Here is a 24,490-nt window from a genome sequence, read left to right on the forward strand (position 1 = left end):
AAAGGCAAAGATGGGCACTGAAATGGCTATAGCAAAAGGAAGACCACAACTTCAATTTACATTAGGTTAAAAATGTCAGATAACACTGGGTTATAGAGTTAACTGTAATTAACCTTTCCTTGTGCAATTTGTCCCTGAGAAGGAAGCTCACACATGATTTCCTAAACCTGAAGTTCAATTAGAGACTTGGGGAAGAAGTAGGTCCATGGAGATCCCAAGGGTCTTTTTTGCTTTTCCAGGGCATCCAACAACTTGTTTCCCATAGTGTTATGACCATTGTGTTCCAACTCTCAGCCTTAGGTTAAGCTTCTGGGAGCCATTCTTAGTTAAGAGCTGTGGTGAGCGACATGGGTGTGTATTACTGGACAAAAATTCACAGGAGACCCACTGGAAATGGCTCCATTTGATAGAACATAGCTGGCCCTGTCTGGGTGCCATCCTTGCTTTCAGATAAGCCTTCCCCTGGAAAGGTGCTCTTCAGCATGGTATGCATGCAGTGCACTTTGCAATGCAAATTTCTTTCTTGCTGTCCTTGCACAGACACTGCATTAAAGCAGAATTCTCCAGTACAACAGATAGTCACTAAGTTCACCTGTAATGAACACCTGTTCATTACAAATGCTGGGATGTGATGATCTCAAGGATATTTCCAACATAGATGGATCTTGGGTTCTAAAATAGCATCAATGATGTCATGAGCTGACTAGGGAATGGGATGTGCTATGGTAAGGACCAGTCGTGGGCACACTGGGACTGTGTTGCTGCCCAGCTTCACACAGCCTTCAGCAGTTTTAGCTGCTGACTCCTCAGATTTGAGCCAAAACAGCCATGCAATGAAACTCCAGATGTCACTTGGTCAGTAGGTCACCTGCATGGAGTGGTCTGGTGAGGGACTGTGCCTTAACTGCACAGCACATTCTGCTGGGTAGGATGCTGCAGTTCCTTTGCTTCAGAAGGAACAGGCTAAATTTCAATACCTCCATTTATACATGTCTTAAATGTCTTACATGTTCTGTGTTCGTTTCCTCTTTGTCAGTGCATGGAGATGAAATTTTGAGGGTCAATGCCATGTTACTGATTTTTTTTTTTCCTGCAATTTGACAGAGGTCCTCTCTAAGAGTCACTTAAAAAAAAATAAAAAAAAAAGACTTTGAAATACCTCACTTTTCCTTTAAATAACATAGCTGCCCAAAATAACATCTTTGATTAAAAGCCACAATATTTATGTTTCACCATGTCCTACCTACTGGCTTACGGACTGAAATTCACCAGCAGAATGTCATAATTGCCAGGCTCTGCATATGGACTGCTGATTTATTTGACAGACACAACATCCAGAATATCCAGGCGCATCGCCAGCGACTGTTCAGATGTTGGTGCAGGGAACACACCACGTTCTCATAGGTCAGTACCCCAGAAAAGTCTTTTTCTGGTTGCTTTGTACTTGTGGTGTGGTTGGAGTGCAGCTCTCCCCTGCTGCTTTTCTTCCACAGGTATAAAGATGGTTTGAAAAGCCAAAAATTTCCTTTCCTGGAGGTCTAGTTCAGCAATCGTGAATTAGAGTGAGAAGAAACTAAATTAGAGAGCTACAAGTAAATCCACAGGATGGTTGAAATTTTATCTTTTTAACTCAGTAAAAACAGCCTATGCTCTCCAAATCCTTCTAATGATCTTTTTTTCCTATTCCATGTACTCTGTATATCCAAGTGGAGGTCAAATAAATAAATGAGGCAGTAAATAAAGACACCCATCCAAATCTTAATAAACCCTGCAGAGGCTAAAGAGGCACTTGCAAGAATCAGTTTGTACAATTGTGTTTGTTGTAATCCATATAAGCAGATAAAATGTGAAAAACCTGGGCCTATTATTTGTTTCTTTAATAAGACCAGTTGCTTACATGCTATTTATTTAAATAATTGCAACCATCTTCTTCCCCCACCCTTGCTTTTTCCTTTTGGAGAGCAACAACTCCTAGAAATAACCAGAGTCAGCTGTGAATTCTGGAGGCTCTGCCAGGAGCAGGCAGGCTCTGACACTCACAGGGAACAGAGTGACACAGTTCTGTGTCCCCTGGCATCAAAGCAGGTGCCAGGAGCACCTTTCAAAGGAATCATAGTAGGAGGAGTGAGCTGATTTCCTCTGCAGCTGCTCCCCAGGGCAGCCAGTACTGGACTGGTCAAGGATGTACTTGCAGGTGAGAGGCAGTGAATGTGATAGATATCTGTGCTGCCCTCTGTGAGTTGTGCTGTGCAGCATCGCTCCGAGGTGGAGGAAGCTGGAGGTTCTGGGTACGAGCATCTGAATGTAGTCCCATAGCAGCATTTTGAACCCCCTTATTAAAACTGTCACCATATTTAGCAAGATCTATGAGCTGCAGAGCCAGAACATCTTCTTATAAGGGTGGAAAACACAAGAGCATGCCCAAGTCCAAAGTGTCCTCTCTTGAACTTGCAAGAACTCTGTTCCATGTAACAAGTAAACAGGCTTCTAGATGGCATAAATCAAAGAAGCTCCCGCCTGCCCAGAGTACATGCACAGGTGATGGAGGCGAAGCAGTGTGCTGGGCGCTTTGCTATTTAAGATATTCCCCAGAGAGTTTTGGGGGCATTCTGCAAGGGACTTTCCTGCAGTGGTGTGCTTATGAACTGCAGATTGCACTATGGGGCTAAAGATATCCCTGTGTTTGTCATTGGTGGGACGTCTGGGTTCTTTATTGTTGGAGGCTTCAGGCAGAACTGCTAGTGCAAAACTTGGGTTTCTTCTCACTGCATGTGCTGCTTTGTTCCCTTCTCCTTTGGGTCTGGTCCTGGTGAGCTAAGGAGAAAGAGATGATTTGTTTGGAGTATTTAGTATTTATCAGCTGGTTGCCAAGAGAGGAGGTTAGCAGAGCTGCGCTCTCCGCTCGCAGCAGCAAATAAATGGGAGCGACGTGCTGCTCACACTGCGCGCCGGCTCCAAGCGTGCTCTCAAGTGTATTTGTTCCCGTTCTTCTGGGAGTGCCAGAAGTCTTGTTAGCATGAGGGCATACAAAAACATGGAAGAGCACCAAAGAGATGCCAAATAAATGAATGTGTTTTAAAATGACTTTCCAATTGCAGATTGTAAACAAAAAGTATGAGCACAAGTATATGGTAATACAGCCTACATTAGAATAGGCTTTCCATATGTTAGTTGTGGGAAAACTATGTTTATAAGTCAATTTATAGCTTAATTTGATTTTTCTTTTTTTTCTTATGGATTGTGTATGTTGTTGTAGCACAGTATTAGGACATGTTATCTCCCAGGTAGAAAGATAGCTGCAGCATGCTCCAGCATCAACTGAGCCAGTATATGCTTTCCACCTCCAACAAATTCACCACTGAGGTGAATTAATTTGCTTTTATTTTGAGATATTTCAGGGTAAAAGTGTTGAAATATGTTAGATTCATTACCATATTGCTGCTGCCAATTGATGAGGTCATATCGTGAATAAAATGTAAGTTTTTTTTTTAATGAGAATTCACATCTTCTTTCTATCCATCAGTCCTGGTATTTTTCAATAAAAATATGGTTTTGAGGAGAAAATGTGCGATGCTTTTCCACTGCACTCTAGGAGGGCATTTCAAGTGAAGAAGGTAGGCGAAAGGTGTTTTGTTTTTTGTTTGAAGAAATCGAGTTTTATGTTTGGTGGTACTGTTGGTACAGGATATAGGCACAAAGATAAGCACCAAAATAGGGTATTTTGGGACACTGAAAAGTTTGAATAAAATACAGAAAAAAGAAGACAACGGTGTTAGGGAAGATTGTTACCGGTTTTGAGTTAATTTGAATTATAAGGGAGAAAAAGAGGGAAAAATTGGATGAAAAATAAGCAGTGCTGTATTTAGAAGTTTAAACTACATTGTTCTAGTTCTGCCAGGGCAGAGGATTGTTTTCTCCATTTCTTTGGGAGGGTTCCCTTGTGCAGGGCAACTGATGAACCATGAATTGCTTTGGGGGAATGCAGCCCTGTCACATGTAATGGTGTCTTGTGCATGACAGCACAACAGACAGCAACAACACTGCCATTTCTGTCTTCACCTTAATGGTGTAAATTATCTTCCTGTACTCAGCTCTGGTGCAGCTGCACCTTTAGTACACTGTTGAGTGTTGCGCCTCTCACTGCAGAGAAGACATTGAAGCCCTGGAGCATGTCCAGAGAAGGGCAATGAAGCTGTGAAGAGTCTGGAGCACAAGTCTTATGAAGAGTGGCTGAGGGAACTGGGATGGTTCAGTCTGGAGAAGAGGAGGCTGAGGGGAGACCTTATTGCTCCCTACAACTGCCAGAAAGGAGGTTGTGGTGAGGTGGGGGCAGGGCCCCTCTTCTCCTAGATAACAGTGACAGGACAAGAGGGAATGGCCTTAAGTTGTGCCAGAGGAGATTCAAGTTGGATATTAGGAAAAATATTTTCCTAAAACAGGGCTAGAAGAGCTACGGAAGGATTTATCAAATGCTGCTTGCTAGCTGGTATGACAAATTTGCCTTCACCATTGTTGAGCCATCCATCTATAGTGGAAAGTTTCATTTTGAATCCAGGCAGACTGGTGACAGCAAGGCCTTGCTTAGAACTTGGCAATTGCGTAACAAAAAAAAAAATAATGTATTAGAATTTGCAGGGACATTTTCCTCTACTTCCACCATATATTCTTTGAAAACAGAAGAATCATGTCTTTGGTGAAATATTGACTGACATCACATTCACCAATAAACTTCAGAAGTAAAATTTATTAAGTCAGAAAAAACCTGGCCTCCTCAACTGTGAGCATTTGGTGAAGGAACAGAGTATGAAACACCAGAGAGCTCATGGCTGGGTTCACTGCTTGCTCAGTGATGCCAGAGAGATTTTTGCAGTTTTCTGTGAAAAAAGGATTAACACTTAATACTTGTCTTTGCCCTTTAAGATTACTTCCTGGGTGGGGGTCTAGCTTTTTTTTTTTTTTTTTTTTTTAATCTACAATTCTTTCCCTCTTAAAGTCTAAATTGCTTGAAGTTTAATGTAATATTTAAGCTCTCACCTTTGCTGTCTATGTCCCATTCTTCACTCAAGTATGCAGACATCAATACCGAGGTGCCTGAAGTAAACTGAAAGTGCCTCATCCTTCTGTGCTCTGAGTCCTCCCTGGTGAGCTGGATTAAATGAAAAGGTTCACCGTCCAACTCAGGTTTCATGGCTGCATCTGGCCTCAGCTCAGAAGTTGCTGCTGTGTCCTGGTGTCCGCTAGCTCAGGAGATCCAGCTCTAAAAATAGCAGGCTGTAGCTGGGCAGGTCCAGGAGTGACTGACTTCTGGGAGAAGAAATTAATTAATATTTTCCTATTTCAAGGATATAATATGGAGGGTGGGTAAAGCATTGTCTGACCATGTGCCTTCTTCCTAAATTACTGTCACAGGGCAAACTGTGGAAGAACTGTAATGCAGAGCAAATTCCAGCACCTCCTCCTGGCTACAAAGCCCAGAAGAGAGGTTAGGAAGTGGTATGTACAGATTGCTAAAGAGGGTCAGTTTTGCACAATTGCAGCTTGAAATCTTTACATTTTCATGGACAGCAGATATGGAAGGGCCATTAGTTTCACATCTTGGTTTAACAGATCTGTATGCATGCACAAGTATTTTGATACTCAGAATAATTAAAAAAAAAGCTTGCTTTGAAAAAAATCCAGACGTCAAAGAACAAAGCTTTGTTAATTTCCAGCTTTCTAATAGTTCTAAAGGTTAAAAGAATAATTAAGAAGAAGTTTTGGTATAAAGGGAGTTGAAGAAAACACTGCCTGAAACTGCTAGACGTGTATCCCTTAAATGACACTGATGCTAATTTAACTTCTAACACTGCCACATGCCTTTATAGAAATTAGAAACTAAAAAGGGTTGTCCTGGTATGAAATCATCACCATGACTGCCATCATTTCATGGAGTTCCAAGTGATAACATCTGTTGGGTTTGGTTGGTTGTCTTTTTTTTTTTTTTTTGGTCTAATGCTGTTATTATAGAGGAGAAAGAAAAACAAACAAAAAACCCCCAACCAAACAAACAAAAAAAAAACCAAAAAAGCTAGTAAACTAGGTCTTCCTGCAGTCTCCATCACTGATACTTACAAATTCACGAGTAATTTGAAATGCTCTGAAACACTCCTCGTTTCATGGAGTGAAGCAAAGAGTTAGATCACATGCTCAGGCTGACCCCACCAGCAGCTGCACCTTTAACATGGGACACAGCACCCCGAGTGCCGGGTACTCAGCGCCTGCCCGCCCGCGGCAGGAGCAGCGCACGGCGGCTAGCCCGATGACCCTCCTCTTAGGTCAGGCCAGCCGGCGATACCGGCGGATGACGATAATCCCGTCTGTCGGGGCTCAGCTGTGTGCGGTATGCGGAAGCAGGATGCCACAACAGGCACTTGGGAGCTGTAATACTGCGCTCAACCACCGCTGGCAGCGCGCTCAGAGCAGGTGGCCATTTTCAGCACTTGGGGAAACCGGGCTGTCAAGGGAACAGCAGGAGGCGCTTTCCTGGCCCCATTTCACCAAACCGCGTGGCCAAAACCCACCTGTGAAGTAACAGCTTCCAAACATTGAAAGAATCCCTTCACTTCCTCCCACCTCTACCTGGCTATGCGTTGCCTCTCCCCAGCCCACCAGACAGTATTGACAGCATACATATATGGGACTTACACTGCAATTTCCTACAAACGGGGTTTGAGTAAATGATTTAGGTCACACGGAAAAGAATATGGCTTACACTGATGACATCTGATGTCTTTTTTTAAAAAAAGTTTATTTTCCACAAGTAAGAGCAATAGGAAAAAAATTAAACTGTTTTCCACATATTGTTTTCTTAAAACAGAGTCTACAAGAACATATTCAGCACCAAAACTAAAAAAAAAAAAAAGAAAAAAAAAAAAAGAAAAAAAAAGAAAAATACAAACAGCCATAGAATATAATCTATAAAGCAAACATTTAATATTGCACTTTGTTTCTCTAACGTTTGGATTTTACTTACTTTTTCCTAATTCAGATCAGAATCCTATATAAAATACTGGGCTATAACTGTGAACCTCATGTTTTATAATGCTGAGAACTGACCAATACTTGTGGAAGAGTAATGCCTCTGAAAAACTAAGAATTTAAACAGAATTTTTTTACTTTATAAAGTTACAGAATTTTCCACTCCAATCACAAAGGCTGTGAAGCCGTGTCAATTACTATATTGGTCAATCCTGCTTCATATACAATTCTCCATTGTATTGTGGTAAAAACTTTAATGCTATGTGTATCAGAAATTGTTCCCTAGTCTGTTACAACAACAAAAAGGAAAAAAAAAGTAAAACCACCAAATGCCCTTTTATGCCAACGATCCCCTTAGCTTTTTTTGTCTGTTTGGAGAGGGTAGAGAGAAGGGACATTCACAAAATTGGCCTACTAACGTAAGACATCACCCAATTTCCTTCTTGTCCAGTATTCTAGCTCAAAATCCAAACTTTTAACTGAATCACTTAAAACGCGACTCATATGTTATCACCCTGTCATCATTTTTGAAACATGAATTTTCTTTCATGTTCTCGTAAAGGCCACTTATGGAAAAGCCTATTGTGTCGTATGCATGAAGCCTTAAAAAAGAAGGCAGAGATTTTTAAGAACAAGCACCACGCAGAACACCAGCCTCCTCTATCCCCCTTCCATCTGAGCTTTTATTGCACAAGGAAATAGTGACATGATGGATTAGTCCTCAATCTGTTTAAGTGGTCAATACCAAAAGCGTGTCCCTTTGTTAATGGTCTGTGCTACACGAGTTCCAAAAAGGGAAGCTGACTTTTATAAATCTCTAGGCATGGAAGTGCTGGTATTTGTGTTAGCAGATACAATGGCTCCAGTGCACTCTTTACTTCCGAGGGGTACAATCAGGGGCGAGTGCTCTGCATCATTTCTTGCACTCTGAATGAACACGTGCTGAAACTGGCTCTTTTGTTTTAAAGCTCTTGAGAGAGTACCGCAGAAAATGCAACTACTGAAGCAATTCTCAGCTAACTAATACCCATGTATGGCTGGTAACACTGATCTTCTTCCCCCACTTTAATTATAGTTCTATTCTTACTATTTTTACAGTATCATAAACCCTGAAGATAATACAAAGTGCACAAACTGAGCTCTTAGCATAGTCCAAGCTTTTCCTGCAGTTGAAATATACTTGCTACTAGAGACTCATAATATATAGTATTTTTGGTGATTAGGTAACTATGTATAAAAATAAATTTACTTTCTCTTCCCATCTCTACTAGTTGAAATATCTCTCTGCCTGTGAATCCTGGACAGCATTCGCCTATTTCCTTTTGAAATTCTTTTGAGGCCCAGCTGGTGTTTACTGGTGCTGCTTTCACTTGTGCCTTTATTAGTTCTATTTTTTAAAGCTTCACAACTCGAAACATCTCTTTTTCATAATGTAGAAAGAAAAAAGGGAATGAGGGTGGCTTTTATAACTTTTGTGTATGTCCCTATTGCAGCTCCCCCTCTCAAATAAAGAACTAAAATAAAACACACACAAAACAAGGAAATAACTAAACAGTGCAACATAACAAAACAAATAGCATTTCAACAGTTTGGCAAGTGATGAGTTCACCTGAGATTAAGTGATTTTTAGGCAGTCTGTAACAAAATGCTGCTTTGCGATAATAGTAGAAAGGCAACAAACTCTTAAAGAAATCAAGAAGGTATACAATCTTGACAAAGTCTATTAGTCTCCTTCTGTTATCTCTCCATCCCCCAACCCTAATATATCCCCATTATGTTGCTTATCTACTACAGTAGGCTGCAAAACATACAGCAAGAAGGATTGGCTTGAAGGCATTTGATGTTTGTAAATAAATCCACAACAGGATCCAAGCTGAAGAGGTGATACGTGACCAGCCTACTAGGACAATTCTGAGCATGTGCATATGCAGGTAAAGTCCAGGCTACATTAAATTAGAAAAGAAAGAGTCAGTGCATTTGTCAAAGTCCGTAGCTTTTTTCTTTTTTTTTTTTTTTTTTTTGTTGTCAAAGCTTTTTTTTTTTTTTTTTTGCTCCTTCTTGTGCAGACCACAAACAAGTGGGGGAAGGAAGGGGGGGTAACAACAGTGCGGCATAAATGAGAAAAAGCTGTAGTGACACTGAACCGCACAAAATAAGCAATGAGCATGTGCAAATCTTCAAAATCATAAGAGAAAGCCATCCCTCTCTTGCAATGTGGTTTGAGTGTTTTGACACACATGACCATAGGTTAGTAAGGCTGCTCCTAGTATGTGCCAGTATTTAAATGAGAAAAAGGGGAGGGGAGAGGGTAAGCTCAGGTCTTCAAGCAAGTGGAGCAGTCCTACAATGTTATTGTAGGCTTCAAAGCATAATCACAGGTTGTTTTCATGTATTCACCATACAGGCAAGAGCAAAACCACTTCCTTCTAAAGTGTCTCCACTATAACGCCTTGACCTTCAACATGGCAGGTATGATTCAAAACCCAAGTCAAGTCAGCTTTTTATGGATTCCTTCAACGAGAAGGGCAAGATGGTCTGTCATCTGTAGGCTGATCTGGGTTTGGATCAATCTAAACAGAGGAAAAAAGTAATTGAGGTTATTTTAGAACCTGCTACAGAAAAAAATGTATCAGAAGTTTGAAGACAATGTTACATCCCATCCTCAATCCAGAGGGGATTACTGAAACTACTAGAAAACTTTGAATGCCAGATTTAGTAATCAGTACTAGTAATTAGAATAATAAATTCTGTACTCCGATGGAACGGTGGAATGGGGGGGTGGGCAATGGGGAGGAGGTGAGGCAGGAAGGTCCCTTCCTAAATCTTTAAGTACCTGAGATGAACAGGACTTCAGGACTAAGAATTAAGCTGCAGAACAGCTCTTACAGAAGCTTCACACGCCAAAGAAATGGCCTTCTGCCCACTCAGAACTGTTTCAAGAGGTTAAAAAAAAAAAACAAAGGGGGAAGAAGTGCATCATGCCATATACCACTGGTTTTTTTTTTTGTTTTGTTTTGTTTTTTTTTTTTAAACTAAATGCATTCAGGCAAGCATTAGCCAAAGGACACTACTCTTTTGTCTTCTACCACTGCTTTTACCTCAAAAATAATAGTGAAACTTTGGAAGTTCTATCATGGGCTTTTACAGTACTAAAAATACAATCAGAACTTCTAAGGAACCATAGAAAGAATAGTTTTGTCCACCCCCCCCCCCCCAGTCGGCTTCAGAATTTATGAATACACAGAATCAGATGTGGAAGAGATTTCTAAACTTTTTTTTGCCTGTTTAGGAGTTGGAAAATATCAGTACTTTGTGCCTCTATAGGTCCTATAGAAATGCTGCACTGAACAATGCAACATTAGAATGTAGCTGCAGGACAAGCGGGAAAGGCTTTGAACTGGAAGAGCATAGGCTTAGCCTGGGTATTAGGAAGAAATTCTTTACTGTGAGGGTGGTGAGACACTGGCACAGACTACCTGGAGAGACTGTGGGTGCTCCTCCACCAGAAGCATCCAAGATCAGGCTGGATGGCACTGTGAGCAACCTGGTCTAGCGGGATGTGTCCCTGCTTACAGAAGGGGTTGGAGCTACATGATCTTAAAGGTCACTTCCAACTGAAATTTTCTATCATTATATGAAAATACTGCATTCTATATATAAGGTTACTAAACTGGCTGTGTGTATACATGTACAGAAAAACATGTTGCTGTCATTTCAAACAAGAGTTTGGGAATTTCTAGAAATCACGAGACTTCATGAGAATTCTGTCAAGGCCTCCAATGCAAGGAAACAGGATAAAAGTTAAAACAACGGGGCGATGTTCAAATTTAAGGTTACACAAGTCAGGCAAAAAGACACTGAATGTAATCTATGCTGTGAAAAAGGTGTGGAAGATTCTTGATACAGGTCATTGGTAACTTCACAAGAAAAAAGAAAGTAGCTGCCTTATTCATTGCTGGTTCAACTTCTTAGTATTTTTTTTCCTGACACTTCACATATTCCAGAATACAGATTCAGTAAGAGAATATGTTGATTCATTTAGTTTGAGGTGCTTACTTCTGAATAGAGTGGTGGAGGCAGAAAGCGGAATTCTTGGATGTATGCAAATAATGGTCCTTGCATTGCTCTCTCAAAGTCATCACAAGCAGCTATAGGTGGCAGGCTGGACTGTCTCTGTTCCTCTGTGACCACTTCTGCATAGCTTGGAGGTGCTGCAGGGAAAAGGTACACGCAGTTCGAACAACAGTTCTTATGCATGTCAGGATACATAACATGAGAAATATTAAACTTATTATTCCAAGATGCATCAGCAGGTAAATAAGTGACTGCAGTGACAAAAAAAAAAAAAAAATTGTTGAATATAAAAGGGAGACTAAGAAAAGGTCGCTCTATTTTATTCTAACATTATGCTCAAGTTTAGTAACATCTGCTTACTGTAGCTTAATTAGCTTCTCACCCTTTAAATCCTCATACTTAATGCACAACCCAAACACTGAATACTTCTGTACAGACAGGCATGAAGGAACTGAATGCAACCTTTGACTCCAGAAATGCATGACTTAGTAGTAAAACAGTGCTTATCAATGTATGTGAGAACACAGAAAGGAGCTAATCCCCTGCTAAGGGAGATTCTCCTTTCACAAGAGTAGCATCTCCTCACTAAGACTTTAGTTAAGACTGGTAAAAAATATCAGAAACTGGTTTTATTACGACTTACAATGTCGTTTAACTAAGGATGCAATTAGGATACTGGAAAGAGAATTACTTCTGTACAGGACAATGGAATCCTGTGCTATTGCCTTCAGCAACTTCTACATAGCTGGACGACAACTAGTTTTTACAGAGAGAAAGCTAAGGAGGAAAAGAATTCTGATCCAACCCAAATAGGTGGCAAGAAAGCATCTACAAGGGACTTCCTGGGGCTTTCATTATTAAAGGATGTAATCTGGATCTGTTAAGATGACAGTAATGAATAATGCGTACAAAATTAAAAGCAACAGAACTAGCAAATTGGTTAGGATTTGTGTTGTCAAATTACCTTCTGGTCTTTCAGGCAGTGTCAGACCAAGCCAATTCATGTTCATGCTACACTGGCTGCTCACACTTGATGTCCTGCTACCAAATGGGTGTAGAGGAATGGTACCAATGACCAGTGGTAAGTTAAGGAATAAATCCATGGCTCCTGGAATATCAACGTAGACCTAAACAAAAAGAGACATATGATTACAACGTACATGAGTCAATAATTCATCTGATAACTCTTTTTGCCATGAAATTCTCCATGAAGAACTTGTTTGTAACTGTCAGTTTCAGCATGCACGTCTTTAAGGAGACAAATTCAATTTATGAGCAGGATTCTTAACATGAGCCTACACACAAAAGTGTCATCTACTCATGACATATTTGCTTAGATAACACAACACAGCTGTTTAAGAAACTATATGATTTAAGTCAAATTTACTTACAAAACACCTGCTGGGATACTAATACTTGGAAATGCATTCTTTTTGTAGCTAGCATAAAAAGCTTTGCTATGGATTTTTTAGGACAATGGAAACTAAACATGCTCCAGCTTACCATCAGTGAATACTCCACACGGATTATACTACAGTCAAGGATTGAAGGGGAAACAGGTGGAATTTTCAGCACTTTTCCATTCCAGGTTTCTGTCTTGCCAGATGATAAAGATTCTCCACGCAGGTTGGCAACAAGCTGTTTGACTTCCTTCATTTTTCCCTTGGCATAAAATGCCTGTGTTTGGTAAATGGCTGCCTTTGGCACCACCACACGGGAAGAGCAGTTTTCAATCTCAGCAAAGATCTGAATTGACTCACCTGAAACAAAACAGAATTTAATGTGATGCTGGAACTTACTAAGCAGCGTAAGCAAATTTCCATTTTCTTGATATTGTTACAATGCTCTGGACTCTGCTATACCTTTAGAAACATCCATTGGTAGTAAAAGGAATAGGATCAGCATGAGCTAATCCAGAAAAAATAATGAATAACTGAAATGGAAGCAAACATTCTTCAACAATCTGGAAACACAACCAGCACTCTTCAACAATACACTGAGACAATGGCTGAAAGTAGACTGAGATGCTAAGAGCAGTTTTAGTATTTTGTTTATATATGAAAGTAGTTTTAAAAGGGAAGCAAAACCACTTCCTATAGCAAGCAGGGAATCTGCTTTGGCAGGGGGGTTGGACTCGATGATCTCTGGAGGTCCCTTCCAACCCCTACAATTCTGTGATTCTGTGATTCTATAATTACTTCTGTTACATACCTGGGGTGTAGCCCTTCCTTTCAATTTTGGCACTTAAGGATATTGGGCCTGAGGTACAAAACCAACAACAGAGAGTCTTTTCTTTTGTGCCTGCTTGGGGTGACTGCAAAAAAAGAACAAGAAAGGCAGTTTAATTAAGAGTTCAGTGAATGTGCTCATATATCTTAATCAACACCTCAGGATTATTTCTGTTAGGTATTTATTGTTACTTATTTTGACAAGCAAAGTTTGTTTCATTTGTAATAAAAAACCATCATGCAATTTAAATGGTGCTGTACAGATACACAGCATGTCCTATTTCACTGCTCTTTCGACAATTTTTTTCTGCCACCCTCCAAACTACTGTCATTTTTAAAACAGTGTGTGACTGTAAAAACAGACTATGTATCTCGAAAGATACGTACCTTATAGCCTACATAAACCAGCATATTGTTGGCAAAGCTTCCTACTGGAAGGTCTTCCCACTTCCCATTACACAGCATTTCAGAAACATTAACTAAGCTAAAGTACCATAACCTTAACTCTTCTGATTTTCTCTGTTTTTGAACAATACTGTCTCATCTATAATAAACAGACTTCATTTACATGGTATCAGGATTTCGGATTTGATCCAAAGCCCATTAAAGTCAAACGGGAGTCCTTTGATTTTAATGGAGTTTGTGCAAGGCCGATGTTGTTCTGCAAGTCTGGTTTTTCACTCATACACACAAGAAACCTATTTCAATGGACTTCATTTTTTTCCCCTCCCATCAATTAGTATGAGAAAAGGGGGGAAAAAAAAAAAAAAAAAAAAAAAAAGAATTTTTAAGCCAAATTGGAATCAGCTCCTTACTGGAAGCGGTTGCGATATTCAGATTTTAATAAAAATGACATTTCTGAAAAAGATCGTACAGAATTGTGATAATTTCTCCCCATTGGTTGAAAACCATCCATATGGAAATTACGCATGCCAGTACATTTTTCACTTTGCATTTTTAAGTTAGCAGTCTCTCACTAAAACGTTCTTTAAAGTTATACTGTTCCTTCCATAATGATTCAAAACTGAAGAGGAACAGTTAGCAAAAATTTTCCTTTTTAAAGACGAATTACAATTTCATAGTATTAATTTTAAATTGACAAAGGTATCTTACATATCTTAAAAATGAAGCAACTCCAGGTACAGAATAACATCAAAACAGCAGTGATGAAAGAGTTGCCAAACTGATATAATACTTAAAAGATCAGCTGTCATTAAAAAACAGTAAATAGGTATTAGATAAAATTCAATGTTGATATTCTTTCTTGTATTTTACTTATTTTTATGTCAGAAAAAAAGAATGAGTAATTTTGTCAATTCTTACCAGTAATGAAGGAGTGTTGATATCTATATGTTCAAAGACTGTAAATTCCTTCTTTAATTTTACTGGTAGAAGCCAAGGCCTATGCAATTCGGCTTTCACCCAATAGCGCACACTGCCATGTCTGCCTTCGAATGAGGTAGCAAGTGGTCTGTGCAGGACACAAAGGTCAAAACTGAGTAAAATCTTTCTCACTCTTTATAATAATGATATAATCAGATCAGGGATTAGTATGTAGAATTCCACCTTTAATGCACTGTAGTACTTAATGAAGCGTAACTTATTTGCAAAGTTTCCATATCTGAGCAAAATTCAAAATTAAAGATGGGAGAAAAAATCATCTCCAATTCACCCTAATTTAGTTTTGTATCGATTTTAAGAATCAATTTAAGAATTATACTAGAAAATGCCAGCAGAGTTCACATTTCCTTTAAACTCAAGAGGCCGCTTTCACATCCACCATGCCCTTTTAAGGCTGCATTAAGACTACCAACTTAAAATTAGTAACAGTATCAACTGGTTTGAATACTGTATTTTGAAGTAATTGTTTATTGTTTGCTTGGCTACTATCTCAGAGTCTTCTTTTAGCTGTTACTGAACGCAGTAGTTCGTATAATTTTAAGTATGTATTTCAAATGACAGTTCTGATTTTAGAGAGAGTTTATCAGAAGTACCTTCCAGTTCTCATCTACTCCAATAAGAGCAGTTTAATAAAGTTTATACTGCATACAAAATACATGCACATCTTTGTTTATGTATTATATGAACACACATGCAGAATTATCAGGACTACTGCTCTCTGAACTTTTTAAAGACTAATTAAATTCGTTTAAGAGATTTGGAGAAAAACTCCGGAAGAATCTCCAGACCTTTCACCTTTGCTTTTAACATCACAGAATTCCATTTATCTCTAAGTAGCAGTGCTCTCTCTCTCTCTTTTTTTTTTTTTTTTTTTTAATACAAAAATTTTTGTATTTACATTTTGAATAAATAAATGTGAATACATTCTGTATTTTCTACCGGGAGCACTATGAGCCATTTTAGTACTTAAACAATTCTTTGTCAGTTACAGGTATGGCATTTGTTTATATTTCTGAAACAGTTCTAGTCTGTATTCAGGGATCAATCCTGTCTCATATTCTGCAGGGCAAAAAAACCCCAAAAACAATATCAAGAAAGCCCCTCAGTGTTTTCCTTCTTTCTACTGTTCCTCAATTTTTTTTTTTCCTTAATTAACTTTGGACATGTCCCATTGATAGGAAATCACAAGGAAGGGTAAATAGGTGCCAAACTCCAGGTGTTTAGGTTTTAATACCAGCCCATTGTTTTTTCAGTGTTAGCAGAAGCTGGTTGCATAACTGTTTTTTCAGGTTAAACAACTTGTTCTAATCACTGGTTGTGGTACTTCAATTTCATACGAAATATTTCACACTGATATATTATCCTGCTTTTTCATCCCTTCCAAATCAAGGGAAGATAAAAACTATCATTTTTACTTTTTGTAGTAGAAATTTTCACAGAATGACAAGTTACCTCTGATGATCTCCACATACACAGCACACCAGCAACTATCTACCGTGAAGTTCTATGCTGTTCGCGTCTTATACTAACCATGAAGTGGTTATGACCTGCAGGTTCTATTAAAGCCAGCACCTCTAATATAAACAGATGGTTTGCCAGCTTTAGTATTAGGTACTCAGCTATTTCATGCAACAGTCTGCCAAATTTATCCAACTTTAATGACTTCGTTGCTTGAATTTTACAAGCAAAGGCTCCTTCCTCTCCCTTTTTTCGTCGGTTTTTGGACTGTCACTATCCCTCTGCATTTTGTATTATTGGAATTTGTATTTTAGCTCTCCCTCTTACTTTGCTTCTGCTTTCTGAGACAAGTGAGATGAATGATGGGAATATTTCTCAGTTCATCCACTCATTTATCTGCTTATTTCCAGTCAGCCTTTTTGTACAGAGGCCAGCTTGAGAAGACACATTCCATTTAATCTGGAACAATCTCCACTTTTATTGTTAGCTAAAATACTCACTTCTGTTCCAGACTGAGTCTAGATAAGCAAGCTGAGGTCTTATTATCACCAGTCTGCAAGGCTCTATCGGTTAAGCTAGAAGTTATTCCAGCCACTCTACAGGACTCAAGCCAGTTAAACTTCACTTCTCCTGGGAGGAGTTAAAATATCAAAAGGCATAGCCAGTCAGTACAGCTTAGTCAAGAGTGAGTGAGCCACCGGGCAGAAACACTGCTACCATTTTGCGAAGTTTGAAAGCAACCTCTTCAGCTGAAGGAGATGATGTCCTCTGCTGCATGCTGCAGCACAATTCCTGCCACCATTGAAAAGGTTTCCCCTCCACCCAAAGCAGGCGTGTCTACAGGCATCGCACTGCCCCACTAGCGTGGTACAAGTAGGCACTTACGTCTGTGGAAGCTCAAAGCTGAATGCATATTCGTGCCTTCCTGAAGGGATCGTGTGAAGGCCTTCCTCAGAGTTGTCATCATCTAGGAGGCAAAAACGCAAAATGCTATTTCACTGGCACTCATTTTACAGAGCAAAACGTTATCACATAGGCATAAACTGCAAAATAAAAGGGATCAGCAAACTCATTGTGGTGCCTTAAACAGTGTCCCAGGAGCTACTGAACACAAGGTGTGTATAACCTTCCAGGTTTACCTGGAAGCAGAAATTTGCTTTAATTCATAATCCTGCCTCTCAACACTGTCACAGCCATCACCCCTGCCGTACCAAAGCCTGCCAGAAAGATCAGTGATGGAAACTGATCTGATTTCCCACAATGATTCTCATATGAAACATAATATGAAATAGAGGCATCTTTAACAACAATAAGTTATCTTACACCCAGAGGCAAGTCTGGTGCATAGAATACATTTAGTAATTACTTTTTTTTTTTTTTGGGGGGGGGGGAACACTGCCTGGCACCAGCATCCAGGAATTGATCACAAAAGAGAGATGTCCAAAGAGCATATATGGAAGGATAAAGGGGAACATCTCTTGTACTGCTACAGATTTGTGGTTTATTCGGGTATCATTACCATCAAACAAACAAAAAATGCTGACTCCATCAAAATCTGAAGTTGGGAGAAAAACAGCCGAGAGCACCTCCTACCCACCCAGGAGGGCTGGGACAGCGACAGGCATCACGATGGTCTGGGGACACCCGCTTACTGCCAGCAGCTGGAGGCAACAATAGAGACAGGAGGGAGATTTTAGGCTCCCACTGTCCTACAAAGACACGGTGTGGCAAAGAAACAGGCACGTGGCAATACTCAGTAAACCCAGGGGTGTGAAAGCAATCTTGGAAAAAGAAAAAAAAAAAAAACCGCTTAAAATGTAACAGAATAGCGAAAAACAGGCAGGGAGGCATTCACATAAACGCACCTCCAGCTCGCCGCGACTGAAGGAGACTGAGGAAAGCGCTCCGAGGGAGTGATGCGACGGCTGCGAGCGGCTTCCGCCTCGTTTTATTGTTTTACCGCACGCTTTTGCCCCGCACACCGCCCCAGCCCTGTCCTGCCAGCTCAGCAGTCCCGCCGAGCCGGGCGGCCACGGCGAAGCTGTGGTAAACAAGTGCTGAGCTGTCAATCAGCGGCCCGGCTGGAGCAGGAGAGGACCGGCCTAAACCGGCGCGAGCAGATCCCAGCCAGCCGCGCATATACATACAGTATACATTACACTCGCCGCAGTCGCTCGGCAGCTCCGCTCGCCGCCCACGGAGGAGGAGGGGAGGCGGGGGCGAGGAGGGAGGGGGGGGAAAGGAGCCGCCCGCGTCCTGCTCGCCCCGCCGGCCGCCCCGCTACGTGCCGAGACGCAGCGCTGGACCCTCGGGCGGCGGTCGGGGAAGGGAGGAGCGAAGAGGGGGGCGGAAGCGAAGCCCGAACAGTGGGGATGGCACCGAACCCCCCCCCCCGCGGTCGCCCTGCCCTATACCCGGGGCTGCTCGGACCCGCGGCCCCTCGTCCCCCGCCGCAAGCCGGCTGCGGGCGAAGGGACCCGCGCCCTCATCGTGGCAGCCAATCAGAGGCTGGCATCGCCTTAGCAACAGGCCAACAAACCGCGGCCGGCCAATCGGAGGCGCAAGGGGGCGTGGCTTCGGCCGCCAGCTGCGGGGCGAGGCGTGAGGCAGTCATTGAAACTCGGCCGCGGGGCCGCGCGGCGCCGGGCATCGCCCGAACCTGGGGCTGCCCGCTAAGAACTGCCGGGCCACCGCGCCATCGTCTGGGCTTTGCTCTCCGCGCGGCCGCAGAGACGCACGGGCACAGTGGCGGGCTGCGGTCACCCGCAGGGACTTCGGTGCGGGTGAATTGTTTGTGAAGAAACAGCTCGGGGAGAGCCGGTTGCGTGGAATAGCGATGTTCAAACGCAGCCGAGTTCCGAGCCCCGAGTTCGGTAACATCGATAGATCTTTAAAAAACGGCTAACAGCAACGCAGCCTGCGGAGAAACTCATCGAAAATCCCCGAAGAAAAGGGGAGCACTCCCTCCGTGCACCGCACAATGCGGTAGGTATGCAGCACGTTGAAGGAGAAAAGGGGAAGAGAAAAAAAAAAAAAGCGAGCTGCCCCGAATTACATAACCAGTTTTAACATTATTTTCCTGTGCTAGGAATTAAGTCATCGCCACCACCTGACGCGCGCAGCCAATCTGCGGCGCCGAGCGGGAGCACCCCCCCCCCCTCTGCCCAGGACCGGTCCCAAACAGGATTGAACCGCTTCTAACAAAGGGTGGAAACTTCGCAAAAACAAGAGCCGAGTCCGCCGGACCGCCGCGATGCGGGCGTGGGGAGGGCGACACGGGGCCCGGGGAGGGGGTTGCGGCGGGGGGGGGGGGGGGGCGCAGGGAAGGGCAGGAGCGGGCAGCGGGGCGAAAGTGGAGCGTGTGTGCGGGAAGGGCGGCCCGACGGTGCAAACCGTCGCATCATCAGCCGCGGGGTTACAGCCTGTCAGCGGGCCGGGCTCGGCGGAACGCAGCCCTCGGCCGGCCGACACGGGGCTCCGCTCCTCGCCGGGCTGCGCTACACGGCGCTCCCCCGCCTCCCCCCATGGCTCTCGTCCTCGCGGCGCCCCGGCTGCCCCCGCAGGTGACACAAAACCGGTCACAACCAGAAAAGCACCCCCAAAAGCCGTGAGACCCCCTGAGCCACGCCGCCAGGCTCACCTCTCTCGTGGCCGATGAGGACGTCCTTGTGGTTGAAGTACTCCACCTCCTCCGTGTAGTTCTGCGTGTAGGCAGTGTTGGAGCCGGCGTTCCTCGACTCGGTCCAGCGCACCTTGGCGTGCCCGCGCGCGTGGATTTTGAGCGATTTCACTCTGATCTCCCCCGTCACTTCTAAATTGACCCTTCCTGAGACCGTGTCCCCGCTGGAGTAGACGGGGACATTGCTGTCATTGAGACAGTCAAAGCTTATTGTCAAACTCTTCACCTTCCCCAGCACCATGATTTATAGCAAAGCGTAGGAAAAAAAAAACAAAACAAACAAACAAAAAAAACCTGTAAGAAAGCGGAAAAAGGAAAAAAAAAACAAAAAAAAAAAAAAAAGGGGGGGGGGGAAACAAAAAACCTAACGCAAAAAGCGACCCTCGCCTCACACCGACCGAGCCGACCTACAGCCCCTGCATGGGGAGCTAGAGCGGGCGGGCTGGGGCGGCCCCGGCCCTGCCGCGGATGCCGGCGCTCCGCAGCGCTCAGAGCGCTCGGCTGCCCGGCGCTGCGCTCCGCTCACAATGACGGCGCCGGAGTGCTGCCACCTCACTATAAGCGCTGTGACAAACAACTCCCCCCCCCCCCCCCCCCAACCGAACGCTACACGCTCGCGCATGCGCCCTAAGAGCGACGCCGGCCCGCCCTCTGCCCGCCCTTAGCTCGCGGAGGTACCCAGCGCTGCTGCCTCGCCGAGCTGCTGGACCGCTTAAGCGATGTCAGCGTCGTCGTTCAGGCTGGCAGCGTTTGAAAGCGTATTTCTGTATCTGCCCGTTTTCTCCAGTAAAAGGTCACCCTTGATCCAACACCTGGCGGGGAGCTCTACGCCTAACTTCAGACCGACAATGTTCGGCCGCTGCCTCTGTCGTGATGGGACTGTCTGTGTGTGTGCACCACCGTGCGGCACAGGGGCGCATCGACGGGAACCTGCCGGAGGGGCGGGGTGCCGGGCAGTCCTGCCGGTTCCACCCGGTTCTGCCTTTCATGTCGCAAAGACTTCGGGAGATGCAGCTCTTCTCTTTTCCGTGTCCTTTAAACGATCTGCACAGCTGAAAGACCCAACTTCGGTTGGAAGGCACCCACGTGGATTTATTCCTTATTGTGCACATGTTGATAAGGAGGGGACCTGCTTACACTGGTGGGATATGGCACATTCTAATTTATTTTGTGTATTTTTTTTTATTGTATCTACGTACATCAGTCCAAAAGTAATGCCTCCTATTTATTTCAGTTGCAACTACAACAAAGACCACAATAGCACCATTTATAGAACAAATTTTCGGCTGTAAAACAGTCACCATCATTAACCATCGTGCATTTTCGGCAGCCATGACCAGCAGCCTGCGTGCCACACTCTCAACGATCTGCACCAGCAGGGGTGACCCGCTGTCAGTGTCACCGCCGCTGAAATGCAGCACCCAGCACCCCCCTGTGCTCACATGCGTTCTTTGGTGCCCATCAACATTCAGAGAGTGTCAGTGAATGTCAGTGGGTGCCACATCTTTTCCATAGAGGAATAAAATGACACCCCTTTAGCTACGTTAACACTTTCGTGTCAGACAGCATTGTGTCAAACTGCCCCTCTGCTGCCATCTGTTGCACAGCAACAAAACATAGCAGAATTTTGGTGGTAAAGTTCAATCTCTGCTACCATACCACCAATATCCAGCTGTGATGTTGTAGGCCAGCATAATAAAGCAGGAGATGCAGCTTTTGGGGCAGCCCTCGTAATTCAGTTTTCCCATTCCAGGTTTGTTGGAGAAGAATAAAATACTTTGCTGATCTACTGTTAAATCTGCAGAACTTACGGTCCCAATTTGCCTCCCCTCTCCTTAGGACTGCTGTCTTTGGTCAAACCATTTCTGGACACATCCCCAGCACTGCTGCTGTGATACAGGATGCATTCCACATGTTTCATGTTAGCTTGGTACTGTTGATGAGCGTGTGGGTCAGCTTCATGTATCTCACGTTTTACCAATTCATGGACAGTTATGAGTCCTGGTGACAAGTCAGTAGACAAGTCCTGGTGACACTGGCAGTAGACGGCTTTTTGTCAGTTCTTGTGTTGTGTTTCTGGAGGAAAATGCAGTGGATGGTGACTTGCTTGTCAGACATACTGAATATGCTGCAAACAACACTGATAAAGCTGTATTTCATTGTAACAGTGGCACAACCACACTTAGGGGAATTGTAGGGGATTGCAGACATAGCTGATCATCTTGGATATTTTTCTAAATGTGTAGAACTGAGTCCACTGAATTTAGTAGGACATTTGGAAACCCACACTATATGCTAAACTGCAGTCTTTGAAGCTCTCCAAGTTCCATATATTGCTATGCTGTTGTTCTGAGTCAATTAAAACATATCCTTAGTGATCAGATGGGCAGATTTACATGAAAGTTGACCCAGTTTTCAACGCTAAGTATAAATGCTGGTTAAAGCTTGGTGGGAAAACAAACAAAATAACAAAATAACAACAACAACAAAAAAAAAACAACAAAAAACAAAAAAAAAACACAAAAAACAAAAAAACCCACAGCAACAACTATGCATAAATTTCATATTCACACTGAGCTATTACATGTATGTGCTATTGTGCATATGTGCACCCAAAGCATCTGAGCTGAGATCGGCTCTGCTTTAATGTAACTTACCCAGTATCCCAACCAGGCTGCTTTCCTCTGTGTTGTTGATATTTGTTTTTATTTTTCCCCCTTCCTTCCCTAATGTTTTCCCTAAAAACATGAGTCTCTTTCCTGCAGCCTCTTACCTTTTTGCCCTTCCAGTAAGGAGAATGAATTGGGATAGCACTTCCTGTATTGTATCTCACTGGTTATAGCAGGCACAGCTATAAGTTCCCGAATCACAAGATTCTGCTAGGAATTAATTAGTGGTTGGTGCGTTAACTTAAAGCCTCAGATTTGAGAATTGATGTGACAAGGTAAAGAATCTCATCTCTGGCAGAGACCTTTGGACCTGATATGTTAAGAAGTGAATTAGTTAAGAGGCGTGAGTTCACCAGAACAGCTCAGAAATCACGACACAAATGAAACAACCCATCCATCATCCCCTGATCCCCTCACATCTCAAGCCGTGAGCGCTCAGCCTGGCTGTGTGCCGCACTCAGCCCTTTTTTCCTCTCACCTCCCACGCTTCCTGCTGCCCGGGTTGTCCCGACTCGCCTGGACCCATGTCTCATCAGACACGCCGCCCACCGCGTTCTTGCTGCTCTTTCTGGCCCTACGCGGGCTTGTTGCCAGCCGCCTTGTCGATCACCTCAACTTGTTCAGTTACGTGCAATTTCAGTTGGCAGCCCTCAGCACATTAATTTGTGTAATTTAAATTTGGAGCACTAAGCATATTAACACAGGCTGACATGGTTTGGTTAAGCGAATGTTAGAGATATTAAAATTTAAATCAACAGTTTTGCAGAATTTCCAGTTCCCGTCAGCAGTCACGCATTCATGTTCAGTCCGCGTACATTTTTTGCGTTCATCCGTGCCCCGGTGATTCGGGTGCGCGGCGCCATCTGCTGGTAAGCAGGGTGAATTGCCCGCCTTTTCGCTCGGCTTGCTCCGGTGCGTTCCTGTAAGCCTGCCACGCGGCAGGGAAGCGGTGCGGGCCTTGGCGAGTTGCTTTCCCTTAACCTTCTGAATTCAGCGCTCTGACACACATTAAGATTCACTCTTACGGCTTGCTCATTGCCATCTCTTGCTTCCCTTGTTCCTATTACAGATTGTCCCTGTTTCTCACTTTTAGCAGCTGCTTATTACATGTAGAATAGTATTCACCCACATGCTGTAAGGAGAATACCCCTGAATTTGAAACCTCTGGACGATGGGCAACATTTTCTCGAGCAGTTTAAAGACTGAGAATCCAAATCTTTTCATATTGCAAGACATAAATTAGACCTTGAAAACAGATAGGTTCCTTTGGAAATTTTATCTGAGACTCACTGCCGTAATTAGAACATTTGAAAGATAACATCATTGAAGATGATTAGTATTTAAATAGGAATTAAAATACTGTTTTCTAAAAGCTGTATCGACACTAACATGAGATCAGTGTGATGACACTAAATGTTTAAATAACCTGCTTCTATTTAAACAGAGAAGTTGCTATGAAATGTAACTATAATGGGTATTCAATGTAACTATTAATGGGTATTAATTACAATTAATTGTAAATATTACTGGATGTTCATTACTTCCCCCTTTCCTCCCTCCCCCCTCCAATGAATTGTCCTTGGGCCAAATATTATGTTTTTATCAATCTTGAAACAAAATTTTAAAAGTTGAATGCAAATTTGATAAAGTCTTACCATGTTGAATTAAGTCTGGGCACTCAAGACTTTGACTTTGTTTTTATGTGCTTGGGTTAGTTATTTGTCAAGACCTTCCAATAAGTTTTACCGGGCCCTCAAATTGGCACAGCCTCAGTGTCTGGCTCAGATCACTGCTTATGAAAGTAAGCACTTCTCTTGTTTTCGAGGCCTCTCACATCCAGCCAGAGGTCTACCTTTTCTTGGGCAAATTTAAGTATTACCTTCCAGTATACAATTTGCTTTTTCTGTACATATAATCTGTGATACTGACTTAAACATTCCATTTTACAAGGGGTAAGTAAAATA

General features: G+C 42.9%; 1 protein-coding gene across 1 annotated transcript; it reads right to left on the reverse strand.

Moving 5' to 3' along the window:
* Window positions 1-9,222: 9,222 nt before the first annotated feature.
* On the reverse strand, window positions 9,223-20,098 carry ARRDC3 (arrestin domain containing 3; the record flags this gene model as incomplete). Its single annotated transcript, XM_079548143.1, has 8 exons — window positions 9,223-9,587; window positions 11,074-11,228; window positions 12,056-12,218; window positions 12,595-12,851; window positions 13,303-13,405; window positions 14,643-14,790; window positions 17,064-17,145; window positions 19,819-20,098. The coding sequence occupies 8 exons, from the start codon at window positions 20,096-20,098 to the stop codon at window positions 9,531-9,533; spliced, it is 1,245 nt and encodes a 414-aa protein (XP_079404269.1). The 3' UTR covers window positions 9,223-9,530.
* Between the last annotated feature and the right edge of the window lie 4,392 nt (window positions 20,099-24,490).

This window comes from Tetrao urogallus, assembly GCF_951394365.1.
Source record: "Tetrao urogallus genome assembly, chromosome: Z".
NCBI lineage: Eukaryota > Metazoa > Chordata > Aves > Galliformes > Phasianidae > Tetrao > Tetrao urogallus.